Source organism: Triticum dicoccoides, chromosome 3B (assembly GCF_002162155.2).
Source record: "Triticum dicoccoides isolate Atlit2015 ecotype Zavitan chromosome 3B, WEW_v2.0, whole genome shotgun sequence".
In the NCBI taxonomy this organism is placed as follows: domain Eukaryota; kingdom Viridiplantae; phylum Streptophyta; class Magnoliopsida; order Poales; family Poaceae; genus Triticum; species Triticum dicoccoides.
In genome coordinates this window covers 842,477,769-842,488,701 of record NC_041385.1, presented here as the reverse complement: position 1 = coordinate 842,488,701, position 10,933 = coordinate 842,477,769, and the positions used below count along the sequence as shown (strand labels likewise).

Sequence of the window (10,933 nt, the reverse complement as noted above, 5' to 3'; positions counted from 1 at the left end):
TCCCTACCAGGCTGGAATAGAGCTTAATGGGCTAGGCAGCTAGTGACCCAAGACTAGCGATTGGGATCATGGAGTTCGGTTGCCGAACAGTTTTTCCAATCTGAGATTTTTGTCAGGAAGCTGGAAGCTAGATCGAGAAGCCGGATTTGAGGATTTTCTGGAGTTGGGCAGTTGCCGAACAAGCCCTTATATGCTAAACGAAACGGCACCTGATTGTCGTAAATCGCTATAATCATTATTTAATATTTAGACACTTATATTTTAAATGGTGGACAAATACTTCATACCTTACCTATGCTAGCAACCAAGATTGTTACATAAAATTAAGACCTCCCTATGGTCCAGCTCCTCTGTAGTATTGGCTCGCCTCGTCGTTCTCGTTCTGCATAGGTTTTGTTTGCCGAGGTGGCATCAGCTCCATGGTGGCCTCCTCCGAGCTCCTGTGCTCATCGACGCCCAAGAAAAAACTGAAAAAGAATCTGGCTATTTATACATGATGACAATAACAATAATTATCAGGGTATATATACAAGAACACCATTGGAAGACTTTGTAACACTTACTTGTTTTATGGGGGTATAAGCTCTCACATTCTGCATTGCAAGTCAGAAAGCAAAAAATGATAATCAGTTTTCGTTTCCAGTACATAACTGCTTATTTGTCGCTAATGTTTTTCTCTCCTAGCAAGTATACACAAAATGGGAAGAAATATATCTACTTACTATAACTACTTTTCTTTTCTGCCTCAGCAAGAATCTAACCTATAAACCTTGCTATGCTACCCGTAAACCTGGGCGATCTGCGTCGCGCGAGCAATCTGCATCGAACAATTTACCTCGCTGGCAATTTTTCACAGCGGTGTCAAACATCCAACCGCTGATTTCTCTTGACGTTGCTCTTTCACGCTGCAGCAGATGATGGGTGGGGCTTCTTTTATCACGGGCCCAGCTTTACAGTGTCCCTCTCGTGTGTGTATCTGGTGAAAAGAAAAGGTTAACTACAACGAGCATGGGCGACATGGGATTGGCAGGCGGGTGGGTAGGAGCGTGCGGTGGGATTGGCCAACCCTATCCACCAATCCCTCGTCCGCCTCGAGCCCGGCATCCCTCCTTCCCTGCGCGCTCGGCCGGCTCCGGCAGCAGCCGCCTCCTCTCTTCTTCACCTCCGGCGGCTAGCGCGGTGTAGGGAGCGTCGAGCGCCACCGCGCATATGGCAGCGGCGACAGTCAGGACGCTCGCCCTCGGCCAGGAATGCGGCGGGCATGGCCGCTCCTCTCCTCCCGATTCGCCTCCTCTTCTTCGTGCGCGGCGAACGCGGCAGCCATGGCCGCTCCTCTCCTCCCGATTCGCCTCCTCTTCTTCGTGCGCGGCGGCCGCTGCAGCTCCTCGTGCTGCCCTCCATCCATCCCGCCCCTCTTGTTTTCATCCTCTCTCAGATCGGGCGCCGTCCCTCGCCGTGGTTCCAGATCGGGGTGGAGGTCGCCGCCATTGAGGAGCAGGGGAGGGCGAGGCCTGGAGCTCCACCGGCAGCGCGCGCTACACTGGTCATCTTCTCCTACCCACGTAAACAGCGAGCAGAGGCGTAATCACGCAGGTGCCAGGTGAGCTCTTCCTCCACCCTGCAAGTTAATTGCTCTCAGCACATAAAAATACTGCTCAAAAGTTAATTGCTTTACCTTCTCGCCCATGCCCAATTTTGGGGAAAAGGAGAGACGGATTTGGGAGAGCCTTCTTCAGATTTTGCTCTCGAGATTCCATGTGTTTTCGCTGCACCCACGGTTGCCCAGATTCATACATCTCCAGTACATTACCTTTTTATTTTGATTTAGGTTCTTTCGGATTTCCAATTTGTTGGCTGCAAAAGTGGTCTAGCAATCTGCATTCTGCATAGATTTTATGCTTTAGTTGATTTATGTCGAGTGAAATCATGCATGATAAGGATTACTGTTATTGGAGGAAACATTGTGTTCAGCATGTTTGGTCGTAGATAAAAGGAGGTGGCGTATTATTAGGATGGTACTTATCAGTTTCTTGGAAGTAGTTTCGTCTATTTGTTTACAACATTTTTGGCTTGCTTTCTTTTATTATTGGAATTTGTAATCACACACGATCTTACATCTTCCAGGTTCTTTCGGATTTTATTATTGGAGAGGGATTAGATAGGGCTTCTCCTTCTCTTTCTTCTCCTTCTCCTTCTTGTGAGCAGTACTTCAGTTTAGATTGACATATACACTTTGGTATATAGCATTTTTGCCTACCTCCGTTAACTATTTCGCATAGATAGATCGTTTGCTTTGGAGAGGGATTAGATAGGGCTTGCGAGTTCTAAGTAAGCATGATAAACAACCCATGCCCTTCTATTTACTATTAGTCACCAACTGAATTTTCTGATAATGGCATTTTAGGGATCATACAATCAATCCAATTGTTACCCTTGGTGTGCTTTCTGGATGGACTAATCTGAAGATGCTGGCTAGCGTGCATCGCCATCATATAGTCGAGCAAGGTCAAGGGGAAAATAAAGGTACAATGGTCCCAATATTTTTTTTGCGAACTTTTGGTGCGTGCACAAGAAAATAACACCATAATTGTACATACTGTTCATTTTTTTCAGGCGATTCACCATCTGGGGAAAATACCAACTAATACATTTTTGTAGTTCCTCTGTTACAGAGGTAAAATTTCTACTAATTTTGGGAAGTTCTTTTTGTTGCATGTTCCCCTTTCTTTCTTCTATTTGTTCAAATGTAAACATCCGAGCTTATAATCCTTATTACACAATGAGTCTCACCATTCTATCATTTTCCTGAAAATTTGTGCTCACATAGTTTCGTTTTTAATTTGGGTGATACTTCTGTTGCCATGATTTGGTGCACTACATATGGCATGGGACATTATAGGCTTATTTTCTTTTCGCTTCGTTCATACACTGATGCATTAATCTTCTGGTTATGGCATCATTATGTAGTCTAGAGATATGCAATGACAACCATGGCTTTGGTGTTCAGATAATCAGGTTAGTATACCATTTATAGACTAAAGAAGCCTTGGCATCTTATCAAAATTCTTTAAGCCGACATATTATGTATGCCCAGTTAAGTACCTTGTACCAGTACCTTAATTAGCCTCTTTTGACCATTGACTGTTTGAGCTGCTGTAGTAGGACTCAGACTTTCAAAGTTACTAGGCATCTGGACATGCTTTTATTTTAGTTTGTACAATTTTGTGTACTTTTGGCTTCAGGTTGCTGCTGCAAGGTGCAGCAGCAGGGGAGAGGAAGGAGGCCTGTGATAGGGGGAAAGTGCAGGCTGGCCCTTGTTCATAGGTTAGCCATTGGATCTGGATACTCATGTTAAAATTGCAAGGTATATGAACCAAAACTTTTGTATATTAACTTAGTTATTAAGAGAAAAATAGTCAGCAACTATTTTATGTTCATATGTATTCTCCACAGTTTCCACATGTAGATTTTATTGTTTGAAGGCAAAGTAAATTGCAGCATGAGCATAAAGACAATTTAGCCGGGGGCACCTAAACTGAGAGGGAGGTTAGCAGCAAAAGAAAGACCGCTACTTAGGCTTCCATGTCTCCCTACTCTTCAGTTTAGACCTCCGAAGGTCGAAGGTAAACAATACGTGAGCCCAACTTTTCAGATTCCAGTAATCGAACATATAAACGCTGCTAGAGTACCCGCCATTCCAGTGCCATCCCTCGCGCGCAACGATCTGGATCGCACGTTTTGCCACTGTGTAAAGATTTTGGTCCTTCTTAACTGGCTGTCAAACATCCGACCGTCTGTTTTGCTTCACGTCATGCCTTTCCAGTTGGGTGGATGATGCCTGGGCCAGCCATCTGGGTGGGACCGAGTTGCAGTGTGCGTTGCTGAATGAGTTTGGGTGAAAAAAAGGGTGGATCGTGCTATGCGCGGTGAAAATCCCAATCCCTCGTCCCTCCTCTTCTCGAGAGAGAAGATGAGGGAGAGAGAGAATGTAGGATAGGAGGGACAAAGAGAGGACAATGGAGAGGGAGGTGCAGCGCCGGGATAAGAACACAATGGGGAGCGGTCTTCTGGAGGTGCATCTGGTCCATGCCAACCAACGATTTCCCCAGCGAGTATTCCACTGCACGCCTTCCGTCGAATCCGTCTGCAATTGTTTTCTTCATTTCCTTTTGCCTTCTTGATTGACTCAACATGATCATTGTGAAAGGCTGAGAGTTTATCCTTCTTTCGGTATTCGCCGGATTTTATGATGTGCGCCTTCTTCCTATATCAGCCAAGATTGAACGCAAATTTGCACGGCCATCCTGCTTGAAGATTGTAGCACACACAGATTGCTTGCCAAACTAAAATAACTAGGAGCTTCTAATTGGACCCTTCAAGCAATAGTGTTGTAAATATATTAGTTATTATATTATATGTTACTAGACTATTAGAATAACTTCCTGATATATGTGTTTATATGATTTTCTGACATTTAATGCAAAAGTATTGATGGCCAGGCACTATACTGTGTATAAACAAAAATTCCAGTTTTTCTTTTCGTGGTTGCAGCAGTTTTTCTGTACCAATAGTGTGACATTACACTACTCTTCACTTTCACAGGCCATGAAAACACTAAATAACCTTGCAACGGATACCCTGTGGTCTACCATTATAATTATGTGTGCATTTTGGATCTATTGGATGTCTGAATGTAATGCTAATCGACATTTACTGATGCAAAGGTATGTTCTATTTGTAACATGAAATTATTCTTATTTGTACCTCCAACAGTCCTTCTCATATTTTCTATTTGTAATTTGAAATGATTCTTATTTGTTGTCTGGAGTCTGGTTGTGTTCAAACAAAGTTGGTTAGAATGATATAGTTGTTTTTTCAAGTTGGTTATATTAATTTTTCCAGTATAGTGATTATTTATTAGTTCACACAGTACATAGTACCACCGGCCGCTAACTACATTTTTTACAGATTTGCAGGGACGTAGATATATATTGTGATGTTTCACTACGATCTTCAAGTGTTTCAGTTCGTATTTAGCAGGATCACATGTTGACCAATGACTCTTTGTTTTCTCACTGATCCAGTATACTCAAGAACTTGAATATTGTGTTTGCTGTGAGTTATTGACAGTTCCTTGATTTTTGCAACTCAGGAGTGAAGATGGCCTTCCTTTGGTAGGCGTAGTGAATGAATTTTCTTCTAATTCAGGCCATGGTTGATACCGCTCGGCGTCTGGATCTGGCATGGAGTGGCTACCATGGGCCAACCAGAGCTGGGTGCCCCTGTTTCCGACCTCGAGGCGATTAGATTAGAGTCTGATTAATTATGTATCATTCGGTCCTTCCTTTGGCTATTAATCTATTGTGGTCTGCTTTTCAAGCTCATACAACATGCTTATATTGAATTAAATTTTGTATAGATAGCTGTAAGATTCTAGCGAAACATCTTCAAGCTTAAGTTGCTGAACTGATATAGCATCTTGATACCATACATGTAAACTAATTTAGGAAATTGTATTGTTCTGAGATAATTTTTTATTTGAAAACATTACCAACATAGGCGTGTTACCTTCACACAGGGAAGAAGTTATTTTGTGACCTAAAGATATGATCTATGGGCCTACCTCAATATCTCAGGAGTTGTCCTTTCCTTGTTAACCCTGTACACTTGACAAGGCCCATCTGTTCAAGGTAGAGATAACGAAAGAACATGTATGCTTCCTTTTCTTGTTTTTTTTTGAGAACCATGCATACACTATGCGATGGTAGTAGTATACTCCTCAACCATCTGTTGCCTTACTGCATCATGCACACCTGCCACCACTTTGTGGTCACCTGATGCCCTTGTTGTGGCTGCAATCTGGTGAGCCAGCTCGTTCTGAGCTCTGTTAATCACCCTGACCTCGAACCTTTAGAAGGCATTTGAGGTTTTCTTTATGTCAGCTATGGTTGCATAGCAAGACGACTTGCAGGAATCCGCTGAGAGCAAGTTCTGGCCCACTGCAGCGCAATCCACCTCCAGGATTATAGGTCCCCCATACACGTTCGACAGTTCAGACATCCCCATCAGTGCAGCAGCTGCCTCTGCCTCTTCTACCGAGCTACACTGGTTTAGCCGTCGTCCGACAGACAAGTGGACAGAACCCCGATGGTCTCGAGCTACTGCTCCTCCCCAAGTATCCCCTGAATCTTTAAGAAAGGCCGCATCACAGTTGATTTTTACATACCCAACTGCTGGTGCTATCCAGCGATTATTTTTCAGGGGTACAAGCTTGGATGTCCTCTGATCAAAAAGTGTGGTTGCTTGCTTGCTATGAGGCACATTGGCTACCTGTTCAGCCGTTAGCAAATCTTCGCCCAGTCTGAGGAGTTGATGCACTGCTCCCGTGACAGTATCCTTCACATCCCCATGGATGGTGTTGTTCCTGAGGCTCCAGGCTTTCCACAGTATTAACAGGATATTGCTTCTGATGCTAGCTGATTGTGGCAGAAGGAGGTTCTGAAGCCAATCCTCTCCCGTTCGTCTGAACTCAACTTCCTTGGGGATGTCCCATTTAACTCTCATGGCAGCTCTCAACGCCCTGCTTCTTGTGCATGAAACAACTGCATGGAACTCATCTTCAGTCTCCGTTCCACATAAATCACATATGTCTTCCTTCACAATGGTCCTTCTGAAGGTGTTGTGTTTTGTTGCCAAAGTTTGGGTCGCCACTCTCTACCCAATTTTTTTGTTTTCTCTGGAATGTTTGCTTTCCATATGACATCCCAAATGCTTCTGTTCCCGGGTTCACTCGACGAGCTAGAGGGGGCCTCCCTTACATTTCTACTTAGAGTGACGCCAAGTTTGTAGGCGCTCCTGACAGTGAAGACACCAGACTTTTCATAGTGCCAAGCCACACTATCCTCTACTTCAGCAGAGGGGATTCAGATTTTGCAGATTTCGTCTGCATCAAAAGCATGGAAAATTCTCCTTATGAGGTCGACGTTCCATTCCTTTGTGTCTGAAAGCATTAATTGGTTGACCCATCTCAGTCTGGAGCGGCTTATGAAATGCGCAGTTTTTAGGCCTTCGTCTCGTGGAATCCATTGGTCTCTCTCAATTTGGATTTTCCTTCCGCTGCCCACTCTCCAGATGAGTCCCTTTTTCAGAAGCTCGAGTCCAAATTCAATCCCTCGCCGCGCGGGGGAAGCATCCGAGGAGAATACGGTATTCAGTAATTCACCATTGGGGTAGTATTTAGATTTTAGGACCCGGGCACACAAGCTGTTCGGGGATTGCAGCAGCCTCCATCCCTGCCTGGCTAGCAGCGCTTGGTTGAAATAATGCATATCTCGGAAACCTATGCCTCCATCCCTCTTAGGTTTTGTCATATTCTCCCATGACATCCAATGAACTTTTCTATGTTCATCCTTGTTTCCCCACCAAAAGTCTCTGATCATTTTTTCATACGTATCACAGAAGCTTTGGTTGAGCTTAAAAACCCCCATGACGTAAACTGGCAAGGATTGTACAATTGATTTAACATGGACTTCTTTTGCCGCTTGGGACATGAATCTTTCATTCCAGTTATTACATCTCTTTCCAAATTTGTCCAAGATCGGTTGGAAGTTCTCATCTTTCATTCTCCCCTCCGGTGTTGTCAACCCCAAATACTTGCCCTCAAAAGTTGAAGATTCCACTCCTAGGGTGCTCATAATATCCTTCCTTACATTATCTGGACATGCCTCACTGAAGAGTAGGGAACACTTGCTATGGCTCAACAGTTGACCCGAGCATTTCTGAAAAAGGTCTAAGAGCTCCTTCACTTTCCTTGCTTGATCTACAGTAGCTTTGAAGAAAAGCAAGCTGTCATCCGCGAAGAGGAGGTTTGATATACCCGGACTGCCTCGGGCGATTTTCAGTGGGGAGATAGTACCTTTTTCAACTTCTCTGTTTAATAAGGTAGCCAATCCATCAGCCACAAATAAGAAGAGGTATGGACTCAACGGACCCCCCCTGCCTCAGGCCTCTCGATGGCACAAAAGCATCCAGCAGCGCACCATTGCATTTAACCGAAAAAGTGACTGACCTCACGCTTCCTTTTCTTGTTAAGCCTGTACACTTGACAATGCCTCATTTTTGAATAAAGTCTAAACCCAACTTTTACTGTTCATTTGCCACCATTTGCAATCGGTGCTGGCAGCAGAAGGACTGAGCAACACGAGGAACTTCGTTGACCCAGCCGTGAGCATATGATGCTCTAGCGAGTCGATGAGGACCGTCATGGAGATCTGCCTGCGGGGCCTGAACAAGGAACCGATGCTGAGGCCGTTAGACGAGGACGTGCTCTAGAACCTGCAGTTTGCAGCCCTGGTGTAGGATGACTGGAACTGCGAGGAGTCCCCGCTCTCATCGTCACAGATCCGTGCGCAATCCGCAGAGTACTAACCTCTAGCCTGGTATGTGTCTTTTTACGTGCAGTTTGTCACTTGCATATCTAAATTCGTACTTTGGAATGATGATCAAAAATTGCAACTAGGGTCTGAGTTCTGAAATGACATGCTGTCTATGTTCTTGGCAATCTTGCAGGCTGAGAAAAAATATTGGCAAGCATTACCATTATGATCCTCCATCGATCATCATTGTTGAAGGAATTTCTGTTTCTCTTCATATAGGATACAGATATGTGATTCTCATGTGCTCCTTTTGCTGGAAACTTAATAATATTAGGGGTGCTGCTACTGGTGTAAAAACCATTTTATCAAAAGAACTAAAGTAGTAGCTAATCCAAGCATTGAAGAATTGACGCAAATGTTACGGTATATTGGCATGAAGTCAGAGCAGCGCCTGAAGACTAGACAAGATAGTTTGTGGTGACCTTCAGTCTATATGTCCTAACCAACAACAGCCACCTTTTGTTTCATATCAATAGATCCAGTATATTTGCCCTTTTGGCGTTGCTCTGAGCAAGATATGTATAGCCTTTAGATTTCCATTCATGCATGATACTGCATGTACATTTTAGACCTCATTACTGTCTCTGTGGTCAAAAGAAGTTTGTGATCAATTGTTCTATATATGTAATCAACAACCCTTCTACTAATATTTTCATAAGACTATTTATATATGTTTACACTGGTTAGAGAAAATCATGACATTGCGAGCTGCAATTTAATATTTCCATATGTTTCAGTCTGTCTCTAAATATGTTTATAGATATGTTTATGTGTACTCTTTCAATACTTGGCTTGCTCTTGCCCTTTGCGCCATTGGCGCAACGGGTCATCTAGTATGCATAAATGTGAAGAGACTATAGCTTACAAGAATATGTGCGATCATTGTTCTATATACAGTACCGATAATTAACGAATACCACCTATAAATTTGTTCCCTACAAAATTCTGAAGTGCAAGATAATCGAAGAGGATAAACAATTGTGACTTGATTGCACGAGACACTATTCTCATGGTAGATATATACTGACCATATTACATAGATGTGGCTACATGTATGCATGCTAGCAATGGCCAGCCTCATCCAAAGAATAATAACACGTACGATTCCAAATAAAATTCAGCCAGGCACATTTGGTTCAATGTATTTTTTAGTCACCTTATGTTTTTCTTATGTCCAGGTGTGTCAGGTCATCCTTCCAGAATTGATCTTAAATATCATGCTTGAACTTATTTTTGATGAAATTTCAACACTATGCCTGAATGCAATATAGCAAGACCAACTCGCCCTACTGAATGTACATGGGTACCATTAATCGTGGACCTTTGCTGAACAATTCAAGTAAGTTTAGAGGGGCCACATCTATCCGTTTAACATTTCTTTTACATTCTCCAAGGCTCCAACATCTGAGTGCGATAACACATGACACAAGGTTTGTCTCAAACTCATTCTTTGTGACCAGGTCCTGAAAAAGAAAATAACTTAGATTAGTTTAGTTTTCGCACTTCAAGAACCAGACTGTCATTATCCAAGATACCGAGAAATAATTGCATATCTCATTTACAGAACATAAATGATGGGAAGAATGATGTATGGTGTAATCATGTGCTAGATAGATTAACTGACAAACAAAAACTCATCTGAGGTTCTCCTGGTTCAGCAGCCGCACCTTGTTAGACACCTGTTTAGGCAGCCGCGCCTTTTAGATTTGGGAGCCAATTCACAGATGAAGATGGCAACAGAGCATGTTCTCCATGCACCATCCTAAAGAAATAACACCAAATATGATCATTAGGGAACAAATAAAATATTTGGTTGCTTTATTTGACGTTTAAGAATGAAATCTTCAGATGTAGCTGCACCTGTAACCATCTACGTACCTTCTAACACAGAAATCGACTTGATTAGAGAAGAGGGAAAAACTCAAGCAATCATCCTGTATAGAAATATTACCTCATTGTATTTCCAATTCTTCCGCCCCCTTCACTCCACCAGGAATATGTTAAAAGGCCAGCAAATCCTGATTGCATCACTTGTACGACACTAAGTAAGAAAGGAATGGTGATTGTGGGACATGGAGTGCTACGGACAAATGCTGCCTCCTCCCAGCACAGAAGGGCCGCGGGGTGAAGGTACAACACAAGCCATGTGGTGCCACGTCGGTGTAGCTCTTCATTGGACACCATGGAGGAAAGGAGAATACAGCCTCGTCCAGGCCACATCTTGGAGGCGGGGAGGCTTGACTGTGGGATTGCCGTGGTAGGCGGCCTCGAAGACAATTTACTATCGCCACACCCGTGAACCTGTCACTGCCAGCAGTTTCGCCGACGCGGCCGCCAGATCTAGTAGAGAAGACAGGCTAGACCAACGTGGGGAGAGAGGAGGTAGATGACCACGCCGCCATCAGATTGGTGGCGGACGAGCGGCCCCTTCCATCTCCCACGTTCCAAGGAGAAGGAACAAGGTCGATCCGATGCACGCAGGGTGGATGGGGAGTGAC

General features: G+C 43.7%; 1 protein-coding gene and 1 long non-coding RNA gene across 3 annotated transcripts; both read left to right on the top strand.

The window, feature by feature from the left end:
- The first annotated feature begins 1,044 nt into the window (after positions 1–1,044).
- On the top strand, positions 1,045–4,046 carry LOC119278845. 2 transcript variants are annotated; one of them, XR_005137997.1, is made up of 5 exons: positions 1,045–1,600; positions 2,405–2,523; positions 2,614–2,674; positions 3,243–3,364; positions 3,454–4,046. XR_005137997.1 is itself a non-coding variant. In XM_037560179.1 (4 exons), exons 1-3 carry the CDS (start codon positions 1,251–1,253, stop codon positions 2,643–2,645), a joined length of 501 nt encoding a protein of 166 aa, XP_037416076.1. In that variant the 5' UTR covers positions 1,045–1,250; the 3' UTR covers positions 2,646–2,674; positions 3,243–4,046. The 2 variants fall into 2 exon arrangements, 1 of the variants encoding a protein (XP_037416076.1); XM_037560179.1 differs by having other exon boundaries at positions 3,243–4,046.
- Positions 4,047–4,445: 399 nt separating this feature from the next.
- On the top strand, positions 4,446–8,670 carry LOC119278844. The gene is made up of 4 exons (XR_005137996.1): positions 4,446–4,724; positions 4,969–5,690; positions 8,186–8,438; positions 8,569–8,670. It is a non-coding gene; the product is annotated as an uncharacterized LOC119278844 (long non-coding RNA).
- Positions 8,671–10,933: the final 2,263 nt, after the last annotated feature.

What these genes read in the sequence shown, in the direction of transcription:
- LOC119278845 (XM_037560179.1), top strand. Translation starts at nt 1,251, where the DNA reads ATGCGGCGGGCATGGCCGCTCCTCTCCTCCCGATTCGCCTCCTCTTCT. An exon ending in CGTAATCACGCAGGTGCCAG is followed by an intron (nt 1,601 to 2,404) that starts GTGAGCTCTTCC and finishes ATGGCATTTTAG; the next exon opens with GGATCATACAATCAATCCAA. An exon ending in AGGTCAAGGGGAAAATAAAG is followed by an intron (nt 2,524 to 2,613) that starts GTACAATGGTCC and finishes CATTTTTTTCAG; the next exon opens with GCGATTCACCATCTGGGGAA.